The 27,500-nt window shown below is 30.5% G+C and overlaps 6 protein-coding genes and 1 long non-coding RNA gene across 9 annotated transcripts in view; 6 read left to right on the top strand and 1 right to left on the bottom strand.

The window, feature by feature from the left end:
• Positions 1-483: 483 nt before the first annotated feature.
• The window catches only part of LOC130650349 (uncharacterized), a 69,109-nt gene continuing 42,092 nt past the window's right edge, over positions 484-27,500 (bottom strand). Inside the window, exon 4 of the mRNA XM_057456049.1 lies at positions 484-13,683. Within this exon, the coding sequence (XP_057312032.1) occupies positions 13,669-13,683 (15 nt within the window). The 3' untranslated portion in view covers positions 484-13,668. The remainder of the gene's footprint in view (positions 13,684-27,500) is intronic.
• LOC130650424 (uncharacterized) lies at positions 5,532-6,604 on the top strand. Its single transcript, XM_057456054.1, has 2 exons — positions 5,532-5,984; positions 6,072-6,604. Exons 1-2 carry the CDS (start codon positions 5,840-5,842, stop codon positions 6,602-6,604), a joined length of 678 nt encoding a protein of 225 aa, XP_057312037.1. The 5' UTR covers positions 5,532-5,839.
• Positions 7,756-8,936, top strand: LOC130650392 (uncharacterized). Its single transcript, XM_057456051.1, has 3 exons — positions 7,756-7,880; positions 7,969-8,316; positions 8,404-8,936. Coding segments are annotated over exons 1-3 (882 nt in total). The 5' UTR covers positions 7,756-7,879.
• LOC130650376 (uncharacterized) lies at positions 9,909-11,276 on the top strand. Its single transcript, XM_057456050.1, has 3 exons — positions 9,909-10,212; positions 10,301-10,648; positions 10,736-11,276. Coding segments are annotated over exons 1-3 (882 nt in total). The 5' UTR covers positions 9,909-10,211; the 3' UTR covers positions 11,269-11,276.
• LOC130650290 (uncharacterized) lies at positions 12,424-15,967 on the top strand. Of its 2 annotated transcripts, XR_008983699.1 has the most exons (4): positions 12,424-12,544; positions 12,633-12,980; positions 13,068-15,454; positions 15,586-15,967. XR_008983699.1 is itself a non-coding variant. In XM_057456044.1 (3 exons), coding segments are annotated over exons 1-3 (882 nt in total). In that variant the 5' UTR covers positions 12,424-12,543; the 3' UTR covers positions 13,601-15,967. The 2 variants fall into 2 exon arrangements, 1 of the variants encoding a protein (XP_057312027.1); XM_057456044.1 differs by having other exon boundaries at positions 13,068-15,967.
• LOC130650264 (uncharacterized) lies at positions 16,231-21,248 on the top strand. Of its 2 annotated transcripts, XM_057456043.1 has the most exons (16): positions 16,231-16,580; positions 16,671-16,846; positions 17,010-17,173; positions 17,266-17,428; positions 17,517-17,696; positions 17,785-17,863; positions 17,954-18,057; positions 18,126-18,281; positions 18,407-18,728; positions 18,819-19,118; positions 19,197-19,417; positions 19,488-19,741; positions 19,830-20,028; positions 20,110-20,212; positions 20,357-20,500; positions 20,586-21,248. In XM_057456043.1, exons 3-16 carry the CDS (start codon positions 17,010-17,012, stop codon positions 20,741-20,743), a joined length of 2,547 nt encoding a protein of 848 aa, XP_057312026.1. In that variant the 5' UTR covers positions 16,231-16,580; positions 16,671-16,846; the 3' UTR covers positions 20,744-21,248. The 2 variants fall into 2 exon arrangements, with proteins under 2 accessions (XP_057312026.1, XP_057312025.1); XM_057456042.1 differs by having other exon boundaries at positions 16,671-17,173.
• LOC130650440 (uncharacterized) overlaps positions 21,345-27,500 on the top strand; it is a 35,321-nt gene continuing 29,165 nt past the window's right edge. Inside the window, exon 1 of the long non-coding RNA XR_008983831.1 lies at positions 21,345-21,598. This is a non-coding gene — a long non-coding RNA (uncharacterized LOC130650440). The remainder of the gene's footprint in view (positions 21,599-27,500) is intronic.

Below are 27,500 nucleotides of genomic sequence, written 5' to 3'. Positions count from 1 at the left end.
TTTTGAGGTTGTGCGACTTCTTTGTTCGCCTGGTTATAAAGTATAAAAGGATATAGTAAATCCAAATAAGAACATTGCCGCGGTAAAAAAAACAATTGAGTGTTCTCCACTGATAAGACTTATATAAATGTGTAAAAAGTTATACTCGGATTTGCGCGCGTTAAGCAATCGTAGGGAATAATCTTTAAAATACAATATTATTTACATGCATTGACCTGGTTTAATTTTTTTTTGGTGACGAGAAAAATTTGCGTGGTGTTACTTCGGATAATTGGTTCAGTTTGCTTTTCAAGGAGGGGTTTCTTCGTCGAGACAGCGGTTGTAATGACTTTCCAAACATTTTAGCATAGTTTTTAATAGAATTGATCTGGGAAAGTAATGTTTTCCCGTAACCAGTAGCTGTAGAATTTTCTAAAAAGATGCAATTAAAATAATTACTGATGTGTGTGACGAACGTAAAAATAACGGGAGATTAAACTGACCTTTGCTGATGAGTTATTTTTTTTAAATGCGTTTTGCTTGAAGGAGTGGTTCCAGTTTTCCTGGAAAGAAATAAAAAATACAACTTATGAATTTTGATTGTATATATAAGACCGTAAGACAAAAGGTTATAATTTAGGGATCTACTTTTAAAAGAAAAGTTATATATTGCAATATTTGCAGTGCTTAAGAACATAAACGCTACAAAATGACCTATACGTTAGAACTAATACATCATGTTCTTTCGTTTAAAAAACGTCAATCACTGTTTTGCCTATTAATTTTTTTTATAAAATTTCACGCCAAAATATTTTTTTGTAAATGGCACAGTTTTCCCATATTAATGACAACGACAGGCGACAATGTTTTTAAATCTGTAAATATGTTGTGATTACAGACGAAGTTGTACAAAATTTATGTTACCTGGTAAGCCTGTCCTTATATATTGTATAAAGAATAAGTAAAGAAAATATCTTCCTTTATGCCTTAATAAAAATAATATACAACGAAATAATAATAATGAAATGAGGAAAGGGTTGGATTTGAACACGGAAACTCCGGGTTAAAGGAGAAACATTTAACCATTCAGCCACGGACAATTAACTAAAGAATTAAATCTTAAGTTGTTTGAAAGTTATAAAAAATCTTTGGTTCGCTTTACATTTGACATTTTGTGATAAAAATGCTAATCTCCTATGACATTTAGGTCGTTCGAAATCAAAAAGTATTTTTCAATTTTGTTTATTATTAATTATTAGAGTAATTTTTTCTTTCAAATTTGGTTTGACACACACTTCTAAGCTTGAATTTTGCGTGATTAATAAAAACTTAGAGAAACACGACTTATGAAATATAAAGTGTTTTAAATCACTGCATAATTATTTTAATACAATAAATAAGGATTTGACAAGGGAAGAAAAGTTACAGCAGCGTAAATTTATTTTAAGATTTTTCAGATGTCCCAACAAGAATATGTAAAGAAAAGTTCGACAAACTTATTATAAACAGGTTTATATGAGTTATTTATTAAAGTATTTAGTTTTATTTCTATCAGTATTTTTAAAAGCTAAACTTTTTTATATATAATTATAACTATTGTTGATTTTGTGTAATCCATTTTGCTTTCCAAGTTTGGTAACCCAAGTCAACGAAGGTTAACAATATTTGCCTGTGCGGTTTTCTAATAACATTTTTCATTTAAAAACAAAACATTTTCAAAAATTTATGATCAAATTATTAAATAATAATTATGATAATGTTATCAATTTTATATTGAGCAGAGGAAAAGAAGGAAGTTCATTTTTTTATATTTTTTGATGCAATTAGCAACTTTTTAGCGAATTTATAGGGTTAAATTAATAAGATATTTTTATTATTATTACTTTTTTTTAAAAAAAAAATAATTTTCTTAAAAAGAGCGATGACGTTGTTTACTATTTTTTTCGCATTTTACTCACTTTTTTTCCATTTGTACCAGCTACATACCAAAATCTTCTGGTGGAAAGTATCGTTGCTATACGGACCTGCTAATTTCATTGAAATTGGACTAACGCAACCTATTGGATGAACATTTTCGCGCCATTGATTTTGTCTTGTTTCTATGGAGTGCCATTTTGACAACAAATGTAACATTGGATAATGCATTTAAAAGTACATTTCTATTGGCTGTTAGACAGGACGTAAGATGAGCAGAAGGGGTCACATAGTTTTAAAGAACTTCTATTGGCTACAAGCATTAGGATTGTTATAAAAAATGATTTTCATTGGTTCTAATCTGTCTTTGGTGTTCACCATTGGCCAAAGTTTTGTCAAATTGTCTCTGAAAAAGACTGTGGTTGGTCAAAATTAACAGGGTAAAAATGATCTTGCAACCAGTAATTTTTAAGTGGTTAGTTCCAATTTTTCAAATTTTCCTATTGGCTAATAAGAAATTACAATAGAATTTTCTTCCCAATAAAAACCCGTGCACAAGCTTTATTTGCCAATTCAACCTCGACACAGAAACATTATTTTTCTCTACTGGTTAATCTATGTTGGTGCGACTACCGCCTTTGCTTTGCAAAAACTAGTAGTCAAGCCTGAACTCATGCAGAACACAAAGGGACACGCCATTGCACACGATACTTAGGTATTACGGTAGGAACTGCGTTGACTGCTATATAATGAGTTCGGGTTGTTGCTTTGTAAGTTTTTTTCATTTCGTGTCGTCTATATTGTCGACAGAATGAAAAAACCCTCTCAGGCAGGATTTCTTCTTTGTTTATGTGTTTGTCCCGTCCTTTAGTATAATAGTACATGGATGTGTTTTTACAGCACATGCATTTACGTTGTACTAACCCTTCGTAGGTTAAGAATAAGTTCTCTTTGGCGAACGTAAGTTCGCATTTGTGTATACTTTATATTTCTTTATTCAGTTTGTTTTAAAAAGATTATTGAAACTTTAACTTTAAAAAATGTTCTTTAAGTTTTTAATGTCGTTTATTATTTAATTTGATCCCATTTAGTACGTCTATTTAAAAATTCAAAAATCGATCTTTTGAACTGAATTGCGCATAAGTAGCGCCTTTGTTTTTTGTACGATGATTTTGAACTTTGCGAAATAATTTTGCTTTCGTATTTAAAGTTTATTTTTCAGAAACATTATTGCACACTTCACGCGGAAAATTTATTTCGCAAAGTTTTTATAAAGGTTTGCTTTTAGAAGTTTTTAAAATGCATTAAAACTATTTGTGGTATCGAAGTTGAAAATATTTAAATATTTCAGCCTAAAGCTTTGTGTGAACAAAATTAAAAACAAAGTTTAAATTACAAATCGGTTTCAATTCATTGTGTATTAAAAGATTGTTTTGATACTAATTTTTTAGTTTGCTTTATTTCTTTAAAATTTTTTATACTACATACAAAAAGTTGTCTTAATTATTTGAGATTCATAATTTTGCACAAAATTTAATTTTCTGATCTTTTAACACTAATTTAGAGTTAAGAGCGAAGTGTTTCAGATCAGTAATTCCAAAGACTGGTTTTTAAATTTGATCGGAAACATTAAGACATCTAAATTAAAAACAAAACATTTAGGAAAAAACATTCAAACTTAATTTCAAATATGGTAGTAACTATGCAAAAAGCGACGAAAGATTTGGTAAAAACATTACACAAAATTAAAGGACATTTTTGCATCTTTTCTTACTTATTTTAAGGACTTTTATTTACATTATATGTGACATCCAAGCTAGCATATATGGTCTAGCTCCCTACAATGAACATCAGGTTGAGTAACACTCTGCACAGACCTCCCCTCTAATATTTCTGTCAGGAATAAGGAAGTGACTGTGCCACTTCGCACTATCGTGTCCTTAAAACGTTCCCGTACCAAGTCGAAGAACCATAGATTGGTTAATCGGATATCAACCGGGAGGACCAATTAGTGCTTAATATAAGACAGTTAGAGCATTACATTTAGTTAAGGCCGTTAGCATATAAAGTCTAACGTTTTGCAAGATTTTTAGCTGTTGTTGTGATGCTCTATAGGTAAGGCTCTGTAGTCAGGCAGGTACTCTCCCATTTTTACATGTTCCAAAATACCCTCAATCTAATTTATTTTACTTTTAATTACTTTCTTAATAATACTCTATCCTGAGCGCTTTCATAACCCATTCACATGCTGCTCCATCATGCGTTACATTGCCGGTCATTATACCACTACGTCCTTAATATCCCTCACCTAGCCGGGCATCCTATATGGATAAACCGGAAATAAACGGGGTGGACTGTGTAGACATTTACATGCAACAATTAGCATACTTTGTTCTTAATATTTCCCTCACGGAGCTGGGTATCCTAAATGGATGAACCGGACATAAACGGGGAGAACAAAGTACAGTTATGACATTTTGCTACACATACATAATTCGTAATTATTATTAATTATTGGCAAATTGCCAACGTCTTCTATTTTATTAAGTTAACCCTGCACTGTTAAGGTACAAATCCCTTAGGCGAAATTGCAAATAAAATTATCAAAGCTTTGGTGCAGCTTGTTTTTAGCGTAGATATAAGGAGTTTATTTATGCTTTTCTGTATACTAAGTGACTAAAAGTTGCAACAGTATGGGTTATTGGATGAAAGAAATTAAGGAAATAGACAATTATTACCTTAGAAGAACACTTTTTAACGTCCTTTTAATTAAAATAACGCATATAAAAATTATGAAAGGCCAAATTAAGTCGCCATTTCTTCATTCTAAGTATTCTTTTTCCTATAACCTTTAAAACGTTTTGTATATTTTCATTTCAACAACAAATTTGCAAAAATTATGATTTTAAACATTATATTGCCATTCAAGGTGGTTTCATTACTTGAGGAACATAGCTTTATTTTTTGGTTACCCATTTTTATGATATATTTCTGTATATTTCTATGTAAACTTCGTGAATACAGCCGTTCTTTTAATAGTTTCTGTTCATAAAAGGAACGAGATGTTGTACTAAGAACATCTGATTATTTTAATGTGTATGACAAATAGGTTCAATATTTTTATAACAAAGGATACATATTCTAATTTAAATAAGATTGTGTCAAAGTGTGGTAATAGGCTACATTAGAGCGTATAAGTTGTAACTTAGCAATGTAAGATTTTAGCGTTTGAAATGTTATTTTCATGATATATTCGAATAAAGTGCAAATAATCTTTTAAGTAAGAGCAATAAGAAAATTAAATTAAAATAAAAAAAAAATAAAAAAAATAACAACGTTAAAACTCATTGTAAAAATTAATTTTAATTTAGAAATTACCTGCTCTAAAAAGATGTATATACTCCTTAATTTTACTAAAACACTGTACAAAGCATTGTGTATTGTTGTGAATAAGACATGGTTCAATTTTAAAATTTTGAAGTAAAATAGAATGTCTACACGCTATATCTTCTACTCTATTTCAGATCTAATAATATTAAAAAAGATACGTATCACAAAAAGATAAAAAAGATAAAAAGTATGTTCTTTTACACATTATTACTTGTAACAGATTATGCTCGTTCTACTTTACTAAAAAAAGTTTAAAGCTTTCCATTACACACATAGTTTTATTGAAATTTTAAAGTTTCCATTACAGTACACACATAGTTCTTCGCATTTGAAAGCTTTATTTTCTGTTATAGTGTCAAGGTACACACCAACGAAATATACGCCAAGTAAGAGTAATAATGCAGCTGTTAATTATTACTACCACTTTCGAAAAGATTTCCTTGCACCCTACGGATTGGCCCATAGTGAAAAAACCTTTTCAGATGCAGACTTTGCTCAAAAGCTAAACGATATAAATTGCGAGTTCTATTGCAGACCTCAGGTAGCTATATCAGAAATGGCCTCCAGCATAGTGGAAAACCTAGAGTATGTGATTAAAAACACTCAATGCATGGAAGAAAAAAACATGTCTAGATTTATCACAAAAATACAAAAAATATTCCCAAGTTTGAATGTCATAAACTCAAAGGCTAACGTAGATGGTATGCAAATTTTTATACAATTGAAATTTAATCAATAAATTTATTCTATTTTTTAAATTATTTGATAAAGCAAACCTCATATTATAGGCGACATAAAGAAGGCGCTAGAAGATGTGAAAAAATGTTTAACTTCAGAAAGCCTATTTCTTGATACTTTCATTGAAGAGGGACTAAGATTTGCATCATCATTGTATTTATCATTAATATGGCTACGCGCAGGAAAATTTGTAATGAAAAACCCAGAAATTGTTTTGCAGAAACTTCATCCAGCAGCTACAGGCTTTACACAATTCAAGCGAGATGTGTCAGCGGATGCTTACGTGCAGGACATTGCAACAGCCTTAGGTGCATTGAATTTAACATCCCCCACTAAGGAATCCGTTAAACGAAAGTTGCTAATAGATATTCCGTCCAGTGACGAGGAAGAGATGTATATGCCTCCCAAAAAAAAGGTTAATAACGATAGCGACAACTATGATGATGAGACACCTGACCCTAGTAAAAGAAAATTTAAACACGAGAGTGATAGTGAAGATGTAAATAATGAACCTCATGTTAAGAAGAACAAAAAGTCGAAAAAATCGAAGAAGCAGAAGAAGTTCTTAACTGACTTTGAATAGGCTCTCTGTTATATAGATATATAAATTTATTTATGTAAATTTATAAGCACATTATAATTTTGTTTACTAAGTTCTGTTGACCAGTTTTGTTAACAATGACAATAACTTTGTGCTGAGAAATCAATTTTTAGGTGAATAAAATTGTAAAAATAAACAATTTGATATCACTTTTTCTTACGCTTACAGTACACACATAGTTTTATTGAAATTTCATTTCAATTTTACTTTTTAATGTTACTTTTCTCCTTATAATGCTTTATGCTAACACTTTTATTATGATAACACCGAAAAAATAGTTATACAAAAAATATATTTTTTCTTTAGGTTGCATAATATATATTTATAATGGCAAACGTAAATGCTCTTGTTGATAATGACTATGTTGAAACTAAAAATTATACTGCATATAAGAAAATTAATTTTAAAATCATAAACACGAATATGCGTCTGTTACACGCACAATTAAGAACAGAAAGGAACATTAAAAGATGGAAGCGAATAAACCAACAAGAAAAACTCGAGTACGAACAAGTTGAAAAAGAAGAGGTGAAAAATACGATAACATTTAAAGAAATAAATGAGCAGTTAATGCTGCGGGACTTGATAGTTAATTTGAGAAGGAACTTATGCTTCAAATACATTTATATATCTGTTGATAGAGCGATTGCAAGTCATGAGAGCATGGTTAATACCCTGAAGGGAATATCTTTGTAAACACTGTTTTAGACACATTGTGTTTTTCTTACATTTTTTTATTAAACATAGCTTTGTAACATAACTTTATAAACCGGTATATGAACTGGTCATATTTCTATTGAAGGTCTTCTACTTTCCATGATAGTACAGAATAATCTACAATGATGTTTGAAACCTTTTGCAAATTTTTGTACATTTTTGAAATCTTCTTTAAAAACTTTATATTGCTATTTAAAGGTAAATAATTTTTTGAGGAAACATGACCATGTCAAGATAACAAGACCAGTTTTGTTACATATTATATAGTTTTATTTTTTTGTAAATATCTTTATATAATATAAGACATTTTTACATTTACATATATATACATATGCTGCTAGATAAATTGGTCATTTTTCAATTTAAGGTGTTTCATTTCTATTGAAGTCTTAACGTTCCACTTATGTATATTTTGACTGAAACTTAAGTATATGTGCTGCATAATTAAGCTCTACATCAAGTGAATATATATATATTTATATATTTCATTTTATTAGGTTTAAATAAAATTGTTATTGTTAGAAACAAGAGAAGGAGAAAAGTACGTATAGACATTTAAACATTTTTTTTTAATAAGACTAGGCTTGTTTCAGTAAACCAGCATTTGAAAGCTTTATTTTCTGTTATAGTGTCAAGGTACACACCAACGAAATATACGCCAAGTAAGAGTAATAATGCAGCTGTTAATTATTACTACCACTTTCGAAAAGATTTCCTTGCACCCTACGGATTGGCCCATAGTGAAAAAACCTTTTCAGATGCAGACTTTGCTCAAAAGCTAAACGATATAAATTGCGAGTTCTATTGCAGACCTCAGGTAGCTATATCAGAAATGGCCTCCAGCATAGTGGAAAACCTAGAGTATGTGATTAAAAACACTCAATGCATGGAAGAAAAAAACATGTCTAGATTTATCACAAAAATACAAAAAATATTCCCAAGTTTGAATGTCATAAACTCAAAGGCTAACGTAGATGGTATGCAAATTTTTATACAATTGAAATTTAATCAATAAATTTATTCTATTTTTTAAATTATTTGATAAAGCAAACCTCATATTATAGGCGACATAAAGAAGGCGCTAGAAGATGTGAAAAAATGTTTAACTTCAGAAAGCCTATTTCTTGATACTTTCATTGAAGAGGGACTAAGATTTGCATCATCATTGTATTTATCATTAATATGGCTACGCGCAGGAAAATTTGTAATGAAAAACCCAGAAATTGTTTTGCAGAAACTTCATCCAGCAGCTACAGGCTTTACACAATTCAAGCGAGATGTGTCAGCGGATGCTTACGTGCAGGACATTGCAACAGCCTTAGGTGCATTGAATTTAACATCCCCCACTAAGGAATCCGTTAAACGAAAGTTGCTAATAGATATTCCGTCCAGTGACGAGGAAGAGATGTATATGCCTCCCAAAAAAAAGGTTAATAACGATAGCGACAACTATGATGATGAGACACCTGACCCAAGTAAAAGAAAATTTAAACACGAGAGTGATAGTGAAGATGTAAATAATGAACCTCATGTTAAGAAGAACAAAAAGTCGAAAAAATCGAAGAAGCAGAAAAAGTTCTTAACTGACTCTGAATAGGCTCTCTGTTATATAGATATATAAATTTATTTATGTAAATTTATAAGCACATTATAATTTTGTTTACTAAGTTCTGTTGACCAGTTTTGTTAACAATGACAATAACTTTGTGCTGAGAAATCAATTTTTAGGTGAATAAAATTGTAAAAATAAACAATTTGATATCACTTTTTCTTACGCTTACAGTACACACATAGTTTTATTGAAATTTCATTTCAATTTTACTTTTTAATGTTACTTTTCTCCTTATAATGCTTTATGCTAACACTTTTATTATGATAACACCGAAAAAATAGTTATACAAAAAATATATTTTTTCTTTAGGTTGCATAATATATATTTATAATGGCAAACGTAAATGCTCTTGTTGATAATGACTATGTTGAAACTAAAAATTATACTGCATATAAGAAAATTAATTTTAAAATCATAAACACGAATATGCGTCTGTTACACGCACAATTAAGAACAGAAAGGAACATTAAAAGATGGAAGCGAATAAACCAACAAGAAAAACTCGAGTACGAACAAGTTGAAAAAGAAGAGGTGAAAAATACGATAACATTTAAAGAAATAAATGAGCAGTTAATGCTGCGGGACTTGATAGTTAATTTGAGAAGGAAATTATGCTTCAAATACATTTATATATCTGTTGATAGAGCGATTGCAAGTCATGAGAGCATGGTTAATACCCTGAAGGGAATATCTTTGTAAACACTGTTTTAGACACATTGTGTTTTTCTTACATCTTTTTATTAAACATAGCTTTGTAACATAACTTTATAAACCGGTATATGAACTGGTCATATTTCTATTGAAGGTCTTCTACTTTCCATGATAGTACAGAATAATCTACAATGATGTTTGAAACCTTTTGCAAATTTTTGTACATTTTTGAAATCTTCTTTGAAAACTTTATATTGCTATTTAAAGTTAAATAATTTTTTGAGGAAACATGACCATGTCAAGATAACAAGACCAGTTTTGTTACATATTATATAGTTTTATTTTTTTGTACATATCTTTATATAATATAAGACATTTTTACATTTACATATATATACATATGCTGCTAGATAAATTGGTCATTTTTCTATTTAAGGTGTTTCATTTCTATTGAAGTCTTAATGTTCCACTTATGTATATTTTGACTGAAACTTAAGTATATGTGCTGCATAATTAAGCTCTACATCAAGTGAATATATATATATTTATATATTTCATTTTATTAGGTTTAAATAAAATTGTTATTGTTAGAAACAAGAGAAGGAGAAAAGTACGTATAGACATTTAAACATTTTTTTTTAATAAGACTAGGCTTGTTTCAGTAAACCAGCATTTGAAAGCTTTATTTTCTGTTATAGTGTCAAGGTACACACCAACGAAATATACGCCAAGTAAGAGTAATAATGCAGCTGTTAATTATTACTACCACTTTCGAAAAGATTTCCTTGCACCCTACGGATTGGCCCATAGTGAAAAAACCTTTTCAGATGCAGACTTTGCTCAAAAGCTAAACGATATAAATTGCGAGTTCTATTGCAGACCTCAGGTAGCTATATCAGAAATGGCCTCCAGCATAGTGGAAAACCTAGAGTATGTGATTAAAAACACTCAATGCATGGAAGAAAAAAACATGTCTAGATTTATCACAAAAATACAAAAAATATTCCCAAGTTTGAATGTCATAAACTCAAAGGCTAACGTAGATGGTATGCAAATTTTTATACAATTGAAATTTAATCAATAAATTTATTCTATTTTTTAAATTATTTGATAAAGCAAACCTCATATTATAGGCGACATAAAGAAGGCGCTAGAAGATGTGAAAAAATGTTTAACTTCAGAAAGCCTATTTCTTGATACTTTCATTGAAGAGGGACTAAGATTTGCATCATCATTGTATTTATCATTAATATGGCTACGCGCAGGAAAATTTGTAATGAAAAACCCAGAAATTGTTTTGCAGAAACTTCATCCAGCAGCTACAGGCTTTACACAATTCAAGCGAGATGTGTCAGCGGATGCTTACATGCAGGACATTGCAACAGCCTTAGGGGCATTGAATTTAACATCAACCACTAAGGAATCCGTTAAACGAAAGTTGCTAATAGATATTCCGTCCAGTGACGAGGAAGAGATGTATATGCCTCCCAAAAAAAAGGTTAATAACGATAGCGACAACTATGATGATGAGACACCTGACCCTAGTAAAAGAAAATTTAAACACGACAGTGATAGTGAAGATGTAAATAATGAACATCATGTTAAGAAGAACAAAAAGTCGAAAAAATCGAAGAAGCAGAAAAAGTTCTTAACTGACTCTGAATAGGCTCTCTGTTATATAGATATATAAATTTATTTATGTAAATTTATAAGCACATTATAATTTTGTTTACTAAGTTCTGTTGACCAGTTTTGTTAACAATGACAATAACTTTGTGCTGAGAAATCAATTTTTAGGTGAATAAAATTGTAAAAATAAACAATTTGATATCACTTTTTCTTACGCTTACAGTACACACATAGTTTTATTGAAATTTCATTTCAATTTTACTTTTTAATGTTACTTTTCTCCTTATAATGCTTTATGCTAACACTTTTATTATGATAACACCGAAAAAATAGTTATACAAAAAATATATTTTTTCTTTAGGTTGCATAATATATATTTATAATGGCAAACGTAAATGCTCTTGTTGATAATGACTATGTTGAAACTAAAAATTATACTGCATATAAGAAAATTAATTTTAAAATCATAAACACGAATATGCGTCTGTTACACGCACAATTAAGAACAGAAAGGAACATTAAAAGATGGAAGCGAATAAACCAACAAGAAAAACTCGAGTACGAACAAGTTGAAAAAGAAGAGGTGAAAAATACGATAACATTTAAAGAAATAAATGAGCAGTTAATGCTGCGGGACTTGATAGTTAATTTGAGAAGGAACTTATGCTTCAAATACATTTATATATCTGTTGATAGAGCGATTGCAAGTCATGAGAGCATGGTTAATACCCTGAAGGGAATATCTTTGTAAACACTGTTTTAGACACATTGTGTTTTTCTTACATCTTTTTATTAAACATAGCTTTGTAACATAACTTTATAAACCGGTATATGAACTGGTCATATTTCTATTGAAGGTCTTCTACTTTCCATGATAGTACAGAATAATCTACAATGATGTTTGAAACCTTTTGCAAATTTTTGTACATTTTTGAAATCTTCTTTGAAAACTTTATATTGCTATTTAAAGTTAAATAATTTTTTGAGGAAACATGACCATGTCAAGATAACAAGACCAGTTTTGTTACATATTATATAGTTTTATTTTTTTGTACATATCTTTATATAATATAAGACATTTTTACATTTACATATATATACATATGCTGCTAGATAAATTGGTCATTTTTCTATTTAAGGTGTTTCATTTCTATTGAAGTCTTAACGTTCCACTTATGTATATTTTGACTGAAACTTAAGTATATGTGCTGCATAATTAAGCTCTACATCAAGTGAATATATATATATTTATATATTTCATTTTATTAGGTTTAAATAAAATTGTTATTGTTAGAAACAAGAGAAGGAGAAAAGTACGTATAGACATTTAAACATTTTTTTTTAATAAGACTAGGCTTGTTTCAGTAAACCAGCATTTGAAAGCTTTATTTTCTGTTATAGTGTCAAGGTACACACCAACGAAATATACGCCAAGTAAGAGTAATAATGCAGCTGTTAATTATTACTACCACTTTCGAAAAGATTTCCTTGCACCCTACGGATTGGCCCATAGTGAAAAAACCTTTTCAGATGCAGACTTTGCTCAAAAGCTAAACGATATAAATTGCGAGTTCTATTGCAGACCTCAGGTAGCTATATCAGAAATGGCCTCCAGCATAGTGGAAAACCTAGAGTATGTGATTAAAAACACTCAATGCATGGAAGAAAAAAACATGTCTAGATTTATCACAAAAATACAAAAAATATTCCCAAGTTTGAATGTCATAAACTCAAAGGCTAACGTAGATGGTATGCAAATTTTTATACAATTGAAATTTAATCAATAAATTTATTCTATTTTTTAAATTATTTGATAAAGCAAACCTCATATTATAGGCGACATAAAGAAGGCGCTAGAAGATGTGAAAAAATGTTTAACTTCAGAAAGCCTATTTCTTGATACTTTCATTGAAGAGGGACTAAGATTTGCATCATCATTGTATTTATCATTAATATGGCTACGCGCAGGAAAATTTGTAATGAAAAACCCAGAAATTGTTTTGCAGAAACTTCATCCAGCAGCTACAGGCTTTACACAATTCAAGCGAGATGTGTCAGCGGATGCTTACATGCAGGACATTGCAACAGCCTTAGGGGCATTGAATTTAACATCAACCACTAAGGAATCCGTTAAACGAAAGTTGCTAATAGATATTCCGTCCAGTGACGAGGAAGAGATGTATATGCCTCCCAAAAAAAAGGTTAATAACGATAGCGACAACTATGATGATGAGACACCTGACCCTAGTAAAAGAAAATTTAAACACGACAGTGATAGTGAAGATGTAAATAATGAACATCATGTTAAGAAGAACAAAAAGTCGAAAAAATCGAAAAAACAGAAGAAATTCTTAACTGACTCTGAATAGGCTTTCAGTTCAACAGATATATTTATATAATTATTCATACGGATTTTGATTTTGTTTTTAAAGTTTGTTTAGGACGTTTTGTTAGCAATAATGTTAACCTAACTTTGTAAATATAAAAAGGTATGTAGACTGTTTTTTTTTCTATTGACAGCCTTGTTTTTTCAATTAGAGGAATAAATATGACTAGTTTTTGTGTATTTTCACAAGCTGATGCTACAAGAGAATTTTGAAAGGTTACTTTGGAAACTAAATGTTGTTATTTAAAAGTAAATAATTATTTGAGGAAACATGGCTACATGACGATTAAGATGTTTTTTTACTGAACTCATAACGTTTCGCTCATGTACACTCCCACAAAATAATGCCAAAAACGTTTTTTAAAGGCTTACTTGGAAACTAAATAATTATTTGAGGAGAAAAGGCCTGACATAGTTTTATGGAAATATTATTTTCTTAATTCTTTCTTAATTATACCTTATGCAATATTTATTACATTATAAGACTGTTTTCTGTCATGATAAGGCCTTCTTAAAAAATTGACATGCAAAAAATATTTTTTTTCTTTAGGTTGCATAATGGAAAACATAAATGCTGTTGTTGAAAATGACTATGTTGAAACCAACAATTATACTGCATAAAAGAAGATTAACTTTAAAATTATAAACATGAACATGCCTCTCTAACACGCACAATTAAGAACAGAAAGAAACATTAAAAGGTAGAAGCGAATAAATCAACAAGAAAAACTTGAGTACGAACAAATTCAAAAAGAAGAGGTGAAAATACGATAACATTTACAGAAACAAATGAATAGTTAATGCTGCGTGACTTGATAATTAATTTGAAAAGGAACTTATTCTTTAAATGCAGAAACTTCTGTGTGGATAGTGAAATTGAACGTTATGAGAGAACAGTTAATTCCATGAATGGAATTTTTTTAAAGACAGTGTTTCGTACACAATGTAATTTTTTACAGCTTTTTACTTAACACAAAACCTTTGTAAATATAAAACATTATATAAACTGGTCATCATAAAACAATATGTTTTGATGTTGACATTTAAAAATATATAATTAGTTGAGGAAACAAGGCAATATTACGATGTTAAAAGAACAACATTACAGGTCGTCTATTTTTTACTAGTTCTTACAAACAATAGTGTACGGAGTATGAGTGAAAGTATTTTTTTACATTGTTTTAGTATTTTTTGTGGACGAATTTTAAGACTCTCAATTGAATTCGTTGCCTTGTTGTACTGGTAAAATATACCATCAGAGTGATAGCTTAGCCAATAAGATTTTTTGATAACTCGCGAAGTTATACAATCTCTGGAAAATTTTGGCCGTTAGTTAAAAAAACTGCTGTATAACTAAGCTGCATATCATGTAGATTTATCAATTTTGTTTCACGGCCCGTTAATTATTTTGCTTCTTATTGTTTTAGGTTTAATAGACAGTAACTAAAAAATCGCTTCTGTAAAAAACTAAAAAAGAAGAGAAAGTGTGCTTTGACTTTAACCTGTTTCGGTATAACCAAATTTCACTTTATTATTTCAATGGTATAGCTTATGTGCAATAATAATAATAACAATAATAATAGAAATGCAGAAAAAATGAAGTAATCTTTGTTTGATAAAATGAGTAAACTACTGATCATTTATTTAGACAAAGAACGACTTAAAATGGCAAGCAATAATGTCAGTTTTTTAAATGAGTACAAATGCTTTTCAATTTATCATCGTGTGAAGAAAGAGGACTTACAAAGAAATATTGCCACCCAAAATAAACGGCGAACTGAAGAAGAAGAGAAGAGAAGAATATTTAACGAAAATAATTCAATTAAACATACAAACGGTATAACTATTTCATATTTCTGGTGTTAAATTTAAAGTTTATCAATTTTCTACAAATAACGTTCTCAGGATATCTCACATTGTATTCCAGATATAATATTATATTATTCTGATACAAGTTTTCTCATTTAGACTCCAAAAAATGCAAAAATGTCATTACGGGATTAACAAAATGGATTGAGTTAAAGAGCTGGAGTACTTGTGAAAAGTAAGTGTAACATCATCCAGTTAATAAGACTAACTTGAGTCAAATATTAAGACTGCACAATACTTAAAATATATAGGTGCCACTCATTATGCCGACAGAAAATGCTGCCTTCATACCTTTCTGCAAAAAAACCCAAATTGAAACAATGTTATGCATGCAGTGGCAGATATCCTCTACCAAGAATAGATGACTTCCCAACAGTAGTGTTAACTTGTACACAAGACGATGCTAACCTGCTGAGAGTATTTCATGTGGACTTAGGTGAATACATAAAACACAAATATGGTTACCGTCAGAGATCTTCTCCTTTAAGTTTAGAGGTACTTTTGTGCTGTATAAATTTAATAGTACATTGCAATGAGCAAATAACTCAGCCATTTTAAACATTCTTTTAAGGTTCGACCTACAACAGTACTACAGAGAATAAACGAAATTGAGGATGTTAGAAGGAAAGGACGTTTACTTCGGGTTTATTGTTATTTAATGGATTCAGAAGAGTCTATGTATAGGCAAGTAATAAGCTTTTACTTTTGTGGACTATGTATGACAAATATTTTTACTAAGAGATAAAAACAAATTTTTAGTAAATTTGTGGAGGAACAACAAGATGTAAGAACAAGAAAATTAGGATATGTATACACAGAAAAATACATTGAATGTGCACTTTGGCCTTTACTATACTTGAAGAAAGAATGGTGTGAAAGTGCAATAGAAGGTAGCACAAATTTATGCTAAATGTATGAGGCAATTCTTAGTTATTCTTCAAAATAACTTTTTTTGTCAATTTTAGATAGTGGCACACGAAAATCTCCTAAAATAACTTTCAGATTGAAATTACTAAGCAATATTGTGGACTACGGTGCAGATTTTGGTCTATTACAATATAATTTTGACAGATGGATATTTCGAACAATTTCAGGTTTGTATAGTTGCCTGTATGACATATTCAATTTACTTATGCACTCATTTTATTTTCAACAACAAAAAATTAAAAATAAATTTGTTATAGGTGCTGTAAATGTAGGTAAAATTCATCACTTAAGCCCAGCAAAATCGTTGGAAAATAAATGGTTTGTATCTTCATATTGGCGAATTCAGCATGAGTACTTGATTGATGCTGTTAATCAATTTGGCTATCCCAGCTTGTTCATCACAATCAGTCCTTACGAATGGACTTTTCCTCAAGTAATTTATTTTATTTTTTATTTTAAACATTCTTGATACAGGATCAGTATTTCAATACTTACAAAATCTTTTTAAACAATTTACACAAAGTTATATACTATTGAAAAAGTCAGGATAATCGGCAGTTGTTTCTACTGATCTTTCTGTAAAAAATGTCCTTTAGATGAAAGAATTGTTAGAAAGGTACGCTATATATTCAAATAATGTTCTCAGTAATGGTGTTCTATCAAGTATAAACATCATGCATATATTGGAGCAATTAGTCCGTGGATACATGACCGGCAGTAACTCCGAAAGATGGAAAAGAACTCTTTTTTACAATGCACGGTCAGTTACTCATAACATTACGTTTACTGAATAGTGTTTCATGTTTAGAGATAGTAAAGTAGGATTTAAAATGCTGTTTTTACATGATTTAGTATGCAAGATAGAAATGTGAACACATACTTTTATCGGTTTGAATGCCAAAAGCGAGGGACAATACATCTCCATTTGCTAGTATGGTTAAAAAATATCCGGCAGATAGATTTAAAGAGGCTGAAATGGACAATGGAGTCCAATAATCCTACAATTGGATATTATGTGAGTAAATAAACTTTGTTATGAGTCATACTGATATTTTAGACTGTTGGGCAAATAGTTAATGCTTTTATGTAATTTTAATATGCAGGTCAAGACTTTGCAACCTTCGAATGAAAAAAATTTTGAATCGCACATACAAACGGAGGAAACTTATGTGACAGATAGAGGTGTATTGAAAATGCAACACAGCGCTGAAGCATATGCACAAAATCTAAGAGCGTATTTTGACACAGTTTTGGGGACACTGAAGTGCCGAATGGATGTTCAGGTATTAATTACTAGACATATATTGAAATACTGTACTGCAAAAAATTGAAGTGAAAATGACACAATTTTTGTCACCTTTATATACCCAGGCTTCGGATGGTAACAACATGTTGCTGAAATATGTGACAGGCTATGTGACAAAGTTTAAAGAGTCGTTCGAACTTAATGGTAAAACTCAAATATACACCATATTGTGTTTTTTTGACTTGGATAATTAACTTCTTCTTTTTATAATATCATATTAATCAATTATTATAGATCCAAGTGTCAAGAATGTAAAAGCTTTTACATTAATCTGTCGTTATTTACTTAATTTAAAAATGACAGAACCGGAAATGGCGCTCCACATTGCTGATATCAAGGTTAGATGCTGCATAAAAAGTATGACAAAGAAAATAACACACTCTAAGTATCTTTCTGCTTATTATAGATTGCATGGACGCCTAGTAAAACCAAACGATTTTTCGTACCGAATTGTGAAAAAGCAATAAATGATAAGATAGTGCTGTGGTATATGGACCGGCCTGAAAACAGCAAATATATGTCTCTTTGGCAATATTTGCGAAATTTTGATACTCAAAAAAATGTAAGTCCCTTAAGACATATTTCCTGTTATAGGATAGAGCTTTATTTATTTAATTTTTTTAATAATTTATGTAGTAATATATATACAATAATTTATATATTTAACAATTTATTTAATAATTTTAGCCGCCTACACCATATCGTGATGGACAACCACGACTTGTTGCTACAAGATTTCTCTCCGTTTTTAATATTGGTTACTTTTGGCAACATACGTTAATGAATGTACCGTTTCGACAATTCAAAGATATTGTTAATGAAGAATCAGTAAAACTACCACCACGTATTTCATACTTTGCAAATGCCATTGCTGTGAACAGTAAATACTGGGACAATGAAAATACAATAGCGGCTGACATGGAAAAATCTGTCAACAAAAGTCATTTCATACGAACATTTCTTCTGTACTTGGAGTCCCTTAAAATTCAGCTATTTTTATATAAAACTGGTAAATTACTTTTGTGTAATTATCTGTTATATGCATATTTGTTTTTGTTTTTAATTTAGTACTTACCAAACTATTGTACTTGATGTTTAGGACAGATCGAAGACACCTGTGCCACAGCAGAAAAAGAATATTGCGTAGAAAACCTAACTGCTGAGCAATTAAGATTTTTTTATTATGTAAAGGATATCATGCGAACAATCAACAAACCAAGAAGGTTTAATCTTTACACACAAAATGCTGAATCATCTCTTAATAATGACGATGAAAGTGAAGAAGAAGAAGAAGAAGAAGAAGAAAGTGATGACGAACAACGTCATGTAGAGGAACAGATGCCCAATGACACCAACAATGAAGCAAAATTTGTGGTATTGCAAGGTAATGCAGGAACAGGTAAATATAAATAAAATTATTAATTACACTCTAATTAAATCTGTAGATTAACTTACTTATAAGAATATATTTTGTTAGGGAAAACATTTTTGATCAAATGCGTCATAGCAGAAGTACTGCGTCAAGAGTATAATGTTTTGGTAGCAACGCCAACTGTGAAATTAGCTGACACTTATCAAAAAGATTTTCCATGTGTGACATGCAAGTCTATTCACTCAGCGTTTTCCATCCCAGTAGCCGATATACCATGGGAAATAAACTGGAACATTTCGTGGTATCAGTTAATTGTGATAGATGAAGTAATGCTTTACACTTTGTATACTATAAAGCGTTTATCATAAACTTAATGTAAATTAAATCTATTGTTAGATTGGCCAAGTAAATAAAGACATCTTTTATCACGTAGTAAGAACAGTCAACGTTTTGCCTTCTTCACCGTTGGTGATACTATTAGGAGATTCCCATCAGGCACTTCCTTTGGTTACAAAAAATGGAAAGACAAGTTTTGACGAGTCTGTTTTTTGCAACTCTTTTTTCAAGAGTTTTCCAAGATTTCAGATGCATCATTGCCACAGAAGTGTTACGCATTACACAAAGTTTCTAGATATTATCCGTTATGAGAAGTATATACTCATAGTTTATTGCTTACACTTAACGCAGATTTAAAGTTTTATTACGTATTACATGATGCAAATGTTATTTTCACTTTAGACCTAGTATCACAGTATTAAGAAGTACCTTTAGCCACTGTGTGATTCCAGAGAATAAAGAAATTACTAAGAATGCCGTCGAAGAGATTATACAGAATCACCCAAACACAGTCTTCATTACATCCTCTCACGATGGCAAAAACTTTATAAATGAAACAATCATTTCATTTATTTTCAAGAAGAGAAAAGCTGATATAATTGTACTTTTTCATTACTTTGTTTTACCATTTTGTATGTACGGCATTACGTAGCATTGTTAATATTGTCATATTCAATTATAGATAACTGACGACAGTGGAAATACGCAGGCTTATTACGTCGGTATGAGAGTAATATTAACACAAAATCGAGATAGAAATACAGGATTTATCAATGGTGTCAGCGGTAAGTTTAACAAAATTATGTATTAATGAGCAGCAAAAAAACAATAGAAATACAATAAAAATATGTATTAAAAATATAAAAAAATTTTAAATTTATTTTCTTGGTTATGACTAGTTTTTTTATATTTCATATTATCATGTTTAGGCATCATAGACAGAGTTGTTGGCAAAACGATAATAGTAAAAATACGTGATGGCTTTGTGTTTGTCTACAAAGTAATTGATGCGACTGGGCGAAGTTTTTATCCGATATTGCCGTCTTATGCACAAACTGCTCTTAAATGTCAAGGTAATATTATTCTTACTATATTTGCCTGTACTTAAAAATAGTGTTTTCCCTTTCAAAATATTAAAACAACTTATATTTTATATAGGACAAACGTTGAATCATATCACATGGGCCATTGATCGTCAGAACATTGGACCTGCTGTTGCTTACATGATTTTGTCAAGGGTCAAACAAAGTACAGATGTGGAATTTGCAACACATATCTCTGTTAATCATTTTAAACCGATATACATGTTGGAATAAAGTCTTATGTGAATTATATTATTTCACAAATTGTCTTGTATTTATGATAGAACTTTTGATTTTCTTCCAAGATATATAAGAATGTTTGTGAAAATGAGTGAGAAAATAAATTCTAATGTTCTTCATATCTTTAATACACATTTATATTGTTTTTTTGTTTTGTTTTGTTTTTGTTTTTTGGACAATGAAAATTAATTCGTTACGTTTATACATATTATACTTTATGATATGCTTTCATTCTGAGTCAACAAAAAATGCATCCTCTGATAAAATGCTTTTCTATTAGACTAAACAGACCTGTTTCCTCGAAAAATTATTTCTCTGAACAAAATTATTATTAAATTCATTAACCAGCTTTATATTATGTATCAATTATTTTTATCAAAAAAACATTACTATTTTAACACATACATGTAACTTTAAAGCAGTATTACTTCAGTATTAAAATATTTAGGGACAACATTGCCCATGAAAATACATTTTCAGTACACTTACCAAGTTTAATTTTTTTTACCAAAGTTTTTCTTAAATGATTGTATTTTAATCTTACAACAGAATAAATTTTAATTTCCAAATAATAATGACTTTTGTTTTCAATTGACAGAAAAGTTTCATCATTATTCGGAATGTGCTAATGGTATACAGCAAAATTAAATTTCAATAAGTAATATTTTTGTCAAAAATTAGTGCTATTTTGTAGATAAGCATATTTCTAATGGCATCAAATTTCACAAACTTTTTCTTCGGACCTGGAATAAGTACTAAAGCCAACAATAAAGCCAAAAAATTATTCATTCATACTAAAGTAAAGTTACAACCTTTGTACTACCCAATGATAACAAGTAATATATAAAAGTTATGGTGGAAGTTTCCTTTATTATAAAATTTAATCACTTGTTCTATTACATTTTTTTTCAAAAGTAGTAGTTAGAAAAAAGTACAGGTAATGTGAATTTATATGCTAAAATTAGAATCTATTTTAATCACTAAATGTTTCAGATTTGGACGTTTAAAACTAAGAAGTCGTTGGGAGTAAAAGACAAATTGGAAACAAATAGTATTTTTTTGGATGGAAAAAATTAATTTTAAATAGAAGTTCACTGACATCACATAAAACTTGTCATTGAAACCATCAATTTTCTTGCTTCTATTTTGTTTCGTATGACAACATTTAGCTGCACTTTTTTCAAAAAGTAATATAAATAATAACTAACAGAGTATAGATGAATTCTGTTGTGACGTTATTTATTAAATTTAATTGGAAAGCCATTTGACACTGGTATTTGCAAGGTAAAAAGATGCTAAGATTTATTGAACACAGTTCAGCTGTCTGTTTATCTCTTCTGAGGGAAACATTGTTTGACGTTTTAAATTTTTGTTGATTGTAGCTAGATGCCTTCTGATTTAATTGAATTCATTTAAAGCCCTAAAAGTTGCCTTGTGTGACAGAATGGAGTAACGATATGTTTTCTTAACCTGCCCGCTATGTTATTTGGGTCGTGCAGATCCCAGTGTCAATACAGCTTACCATTTAAAATGTAAAGGAAGATTCATGAACCATAATAAAGTTTACAAAAGGAAATTTGACGAGCTTAAATTAAAGTATTGCACATTAGTTTGAGAAAATATTATTTTGGAGTAATGCAAAAGATCAAAACATTAACAAAGGGAATAAGGTACCAAAACTGCATCACAACACAATCCTAGCTAGACTAACTTGGTCAAGTGACTAAAGTGCAGCAATAGTATGACAGTGTATGTGGTTTCCTAACTTCAGTAATTGTATTTTTGTTACTCACTTTTGAAGGTTCAAAGTTAAAGTCCAAAACAGTTCAATACAGTAACAAATTGAACATTAGGTTATTCCTAAAACACACAGCAGATATGTCTGTTATATATACCAACAAATATACTTCATACTGTTGTTACTTTTATGTCTATTTTTGGGAAAGTTTTGTACTGATTCATAATGAAATTTATCAGATACATTACAAACATATCTGTGTAGCAAATGCAGTGGAAGGAAAATATTATTTATATAAACAAACCTTTGGTTAAACCAACAGTTCTAGTTCTTCCGTTATTTACTCTTTTGCTTCTTTTCATCAGTTAAAATCGACAAACCATTTATTTAGACTAAATACAAAATAAATACTAAATTCGTTCCAATATTCAAAACATCGTGCTTTACCGCACTTCTACTCTTCAGCTGCAATCTTTAAAACTGTTAATAATTAATAATTCATATCTTTCAAAGAAATCTTTTGTTTCCGTAGCGCGCGATCATATTGACGTAATGCTTGAACTTCCGCAACGTACTATTCTCTCCTGCGATATAGGATTAATAAACAATTATTTCAACACTTGATAATTTCGGTTCTTTACAGAGTTTTTTGATCTAGTTTTTTTAATAATCATGCTAAAGATGTTGTGCCTGCACATAAAACGTTTTGTTGCAAAACTGTTAATAGAACTATGTTAAAATCTAGGGAAACACATTTTATTAAAACTCCTTTAAAACATTGTTAAAATTAAATAAAACTTCACTCACCTTACGCTTTAACAACTTCGCCCCAGTCTTTTTGTTTTAAACTTTTTAATTTTTTGACTGCTGCAATTGCTTCTTTTACGTAAAAAAAGGTTCGTGTGAACACATAAAACACTTGCCATAGGAATAAACATAGAAAACAAGTCATTAATATTTATTTTGTAAACGCAGGGCACGATACAGGTTATAAAAGCGTAAGCCATTAAAAGAGTTGCACATCCTGTCCTCCTAAAAAGTTTCCTATAATACACACAAGCAAAAAGATATTGATAGATAAGTTGGCATATAGAAAAGTATTGAACAAACTTTCTAGTTTCCGTAAAATGGCTATATAATTCAATTTTCAGCTATTTCGATAATTAAAACAGCCTCGATGTTCGCTATGATTATCAATTGTTTTCTGTGCTGATTCTTTTTGCATGCGTCCATTGATCTAATGTGTTTTGATTGCATCCGTCAAAACTAATTGAAAATAGATGTGTAATATTTTACTGGTAAATCGGCGGAACGATAAGCGTTTACAAGCTTGATTCTTCAGAAATTATATATTAATTGCCGATTGAAAGCTGGATAAAAATCTGTTAAAGTTCTTGTTTTTATAGTTCGTTATAACATTTTCTAGGGTGAGGAAAAAAACGTTTGGTAACATAGGTTCATGAAGACACGTAGAAAAGCGCTGATTTGAATATCTTCATGACGACATGTTTCAATGAATTGACAGAAACTCATATTCGCCTCACTGTAGAAAGAAAAACAGCTTCGTTTGTGTTTGAGCTTTTTCAATTGGCATCACCTTCTCATCGTGTACCAACTGACACAAGGCTTTCAACCACAAAACCACAAAAACTGAAAATTAAAAGAAAGTCGAAAATTAAAAGAAAGTCGCGAACGGAAATACTTCAACACGAAAAAATTCCGTAAAATAGCCGAAAATAACAATTCAACTGCTTATCTTGATACAAGAACAGCCTCGTTTGAGTGCTAGTTTTTTTAATTCGTTTTATCTGTTCTTCGTGCACCTAGTGTAAGAAGGGTTTTAATAAAGAGGAACTGTAACATCCAAAATATGTCGTTGAGAAGAAATACTTCAGCACGTCAAGTTTCCGTCAAATAGCAGAAAATTGAAATTCAACTGCTTATTTTGATACAAGAACAGCCTCGTTTGAGTTCTAGTTTTTTTCATTCGTTTTATCTGTTCTTCGTGTACCTAGTGATAGAAGGGTTTTAATAAAGAGGAACTGTAACATCCAAAATATGTCGTTGAGAAGAAATACTTCAGCACGTCAAGTTTCCGTCAAATAGCAGAAAATTGAAATTCAACGGCTTATTTTGATACAAGAACAGCCTCGTTTGAGTTCTTGTTTTTTTATTTCGTTTTATCTATTTTTCGTGTACGTAGTGACAGAACGGTTTTAATAAAGAAGAACTGTAACATACAAAAAATGTCGTTGAGAAGAAATACTTGAGCACGTCAAATTTCCGTGAAATAGCAGAAAATTGAAATTCAACTGCTTATTTTGATACAAGAACAGCCTCGTTTGAGTTCTTGTTTTTTTACTTCGTTTTATCTGTTCTTCGTGTACCTAGTGATAAAAGGGTTTTAATAAAGAGGAACTGTAACATCCAAAATATGTCGTTGAGAAGAAATACTTTAGCACGTCAAGTTTCCGTCAAATAGCAGAAAATTGAAATTCAACTGCTTATTTTGATACAAGAACAGCCTCGTTTGCGTTCTAGTTTTTTTAATTCGTTTTATCTGTTCTTCGTGTACCTAGTGACAGAAGGGTTTTAATAAAGAAGAACTGTAACATACAAAAAATTTCGTTGACGGGAAATAATTCAGCACGGCAAATTTCCGTAAAATAGCAGAAAATTGAAATTAAACTGCTTATTTTGATACAAGAACAGCCTCGTTTGAGTTCTTGTTTTTTTAATTCGTTTTATCTGTTCCTCGTGTACGTAGTAATAGAAGGTTTTTAATAAAGAGGAACTGTAACATCCAAAAAATGTCGTTGAGAAGAAATACTTGAGCTCGTCAAATTTCCGTCAAATAGCTGAAAATTAAAATTCAACTGCTTATTTTGATACAAGAACAGCCTCGTTTGAGTTCTATTTTTTTTAATTCGTTTTATCTATTTTTCGTGTACGTAGTGACAGAACGGTTTTAATAAAGAAGAGCTGTAACATTCAAAATATGTCGTTGAAAAGAAATACTTCAGCACGTCAAATTTCCGTGAAATAGCAGAAAATTGAAATTCAACGGCTTATTTTGATACAAGAACAGCCTCGTTTGAGTTCCTGTTTTTTTAATTCGTGTTATCTGTTCTTCGTGTACCTAGTGATAGAAGGGTTTTAATAAAGAGGAACTGTAACATCCAAAATATGTCGTTGAGAAGAAATACTTCAGCAGATCAAGTTTCCGCAAAATAATGGAAAATTGAAATTCAACTGCTTATTTTGATACAATACCAGACTCGTTTGAGTTCTATTTTTTTTTAATTCGTTTTATCTGTTCTTCGCGTACCTAGTGACAGAAGGGTTTTAATAAAGAAGAACTGTAACATACAAAAAATGTCGTTGACAGGAAACAAATGAGCACGTGATATTTCCGTAAAATAATGGAAAATTTAAATTCAACTGCCTGTTTTGATACAATAACAGCCTCGTTTGAGTTCTAGTTTTTTTAACACGTTTTAGATTTTTTGTAGACCTGAAGAATACATATGTAAAACTGTGAACATGAAGTACCACGAGATAACAACATCATAAAACGATGTTATGGATCGCGAAAAATGCTAAAACGCATCTTTTTCCTTGTTAAAACAGCAATTGTGAGAAATTGGAAACGCTATGATTCTGCAACGTAAAGTCAAATGGCAATTATTTTCTCCAGGCATTGAGAGGTTAACGTGGTGAGTATTTGTGTAAAATATTGCGTTCAATATTAATTGTGCAAGGCCAATATTGCATGTTAAACATGCCAATACGTGCGTTTTCACCAAATTAGGAAAAAATCGGAAAAATCGGAAATCCCGAACGACATGTCGGATTGGCTTTATATTTAGCACAATGAACCATCTTGACATGACAAAGGTTCACACAATTTTTTTTTCAAAAAAACGCTGACGTCAGCATTTTATTTGGTCTTGAATATTTGACATTTTAGGGCTTCTGGACCCCCCGCAAAGCCACAAATCGGGAATTTGTGCTCCTACCCGGTTTTAACCTGAAGTGTTTTACATATCTGCCAAAGATTTAAGAAATACCTTCAATATTTCAGAAGTTATAGCGATTTACCTGTTTTTAAAAAGACCAAAAAAAGTAAGGCCCCAAAACAGGTACTTCCGGTTAACCTTTGACCTCCAAATTTTGCATGGTAATAGATCTCCAAATTTGCTACCATGAATTTCTTGTCCGTTTTTTATAAAAATGCTGAGGTCAGCAGTTAAAATTTTTTGAAATTTTAGAATTTATGAAGGTTTGACCGTGCACTTTGTGACGTCATAAGTCTGGTTCTAGCCAAAGTCACACAAAAATCTTCCGCCATTTTTCTTAAAATGCCTTTGTTTATAAGTTTGCTTTTTAAGATTTCGTTAAAACGTTGTAGTTACTGAGAAAAAATAGTCAAAAAATGCATGTAAGAACCGTCTCATACAAAACACACTGGACGGTTTTTATTGTCAAAAACATTAAACTGTTAATAACATGAGAACGAGGCTTTCCAGCACCAAGGTTCTACAGGCAATTTTTCTTCTTACTAAATAGCCTATCCACTGACAAATATCTGCATCTACTTTGAAATGTTTCACAAAAGTTATTACTATTATATAAGTAAAATGATGACATTATGTTTAATAAGAGAGTATTATCAGATACGTATGTGTGAAACGGTGAAGTCTTAAGTAATAACTGGCTTGTGGCAGCCAAGCGTTCATAGCGACGTTGCTTTTTGATCCTTCGATGTCGGCTCTTCCTATCATTGTGAAGCAGAATTCACCAAGTGTTGGATTGTTCACCCACTAATAGGGAACGTGAGCTGGGTTTAGACCGTCGTGAGACAGGTTAGTTTTACCCTACTGATGAAGTGTTGTTGCAATAGTAATTCTGCTCAGTACGAGAGGAACCGCAGATTCAGACAATTGGCATTTGCACTTGCTTGAAAAAGCAATGGTGCGAAGCTACCATCTGTTGGATTATGACTGAACGCCT

The sequence above is a fragment of the Hydractinia symbiolongicarpus genome, chromosome 1, assembly GCF_029227915.1.
Source record: "Hydractinia symbiolongicarpus strain clone_291-10 chromosome 1, HSymV2.1, whole genome shotgun sequence".
NCBI classification, from domain to species: domain Eukaryota; kingdom Metazoa; phylum Cnidaria; class Hydrozoa; order Anthoathecata; family Hydractiniidae; genus Hydractinia; species Hydractinia symbiolongicarpus.
The sequence above is the reverse complement of the archived record's forward strand: the minus strand, read 5'-3'. Positions and strand labels throughout refer to the sequence as shown.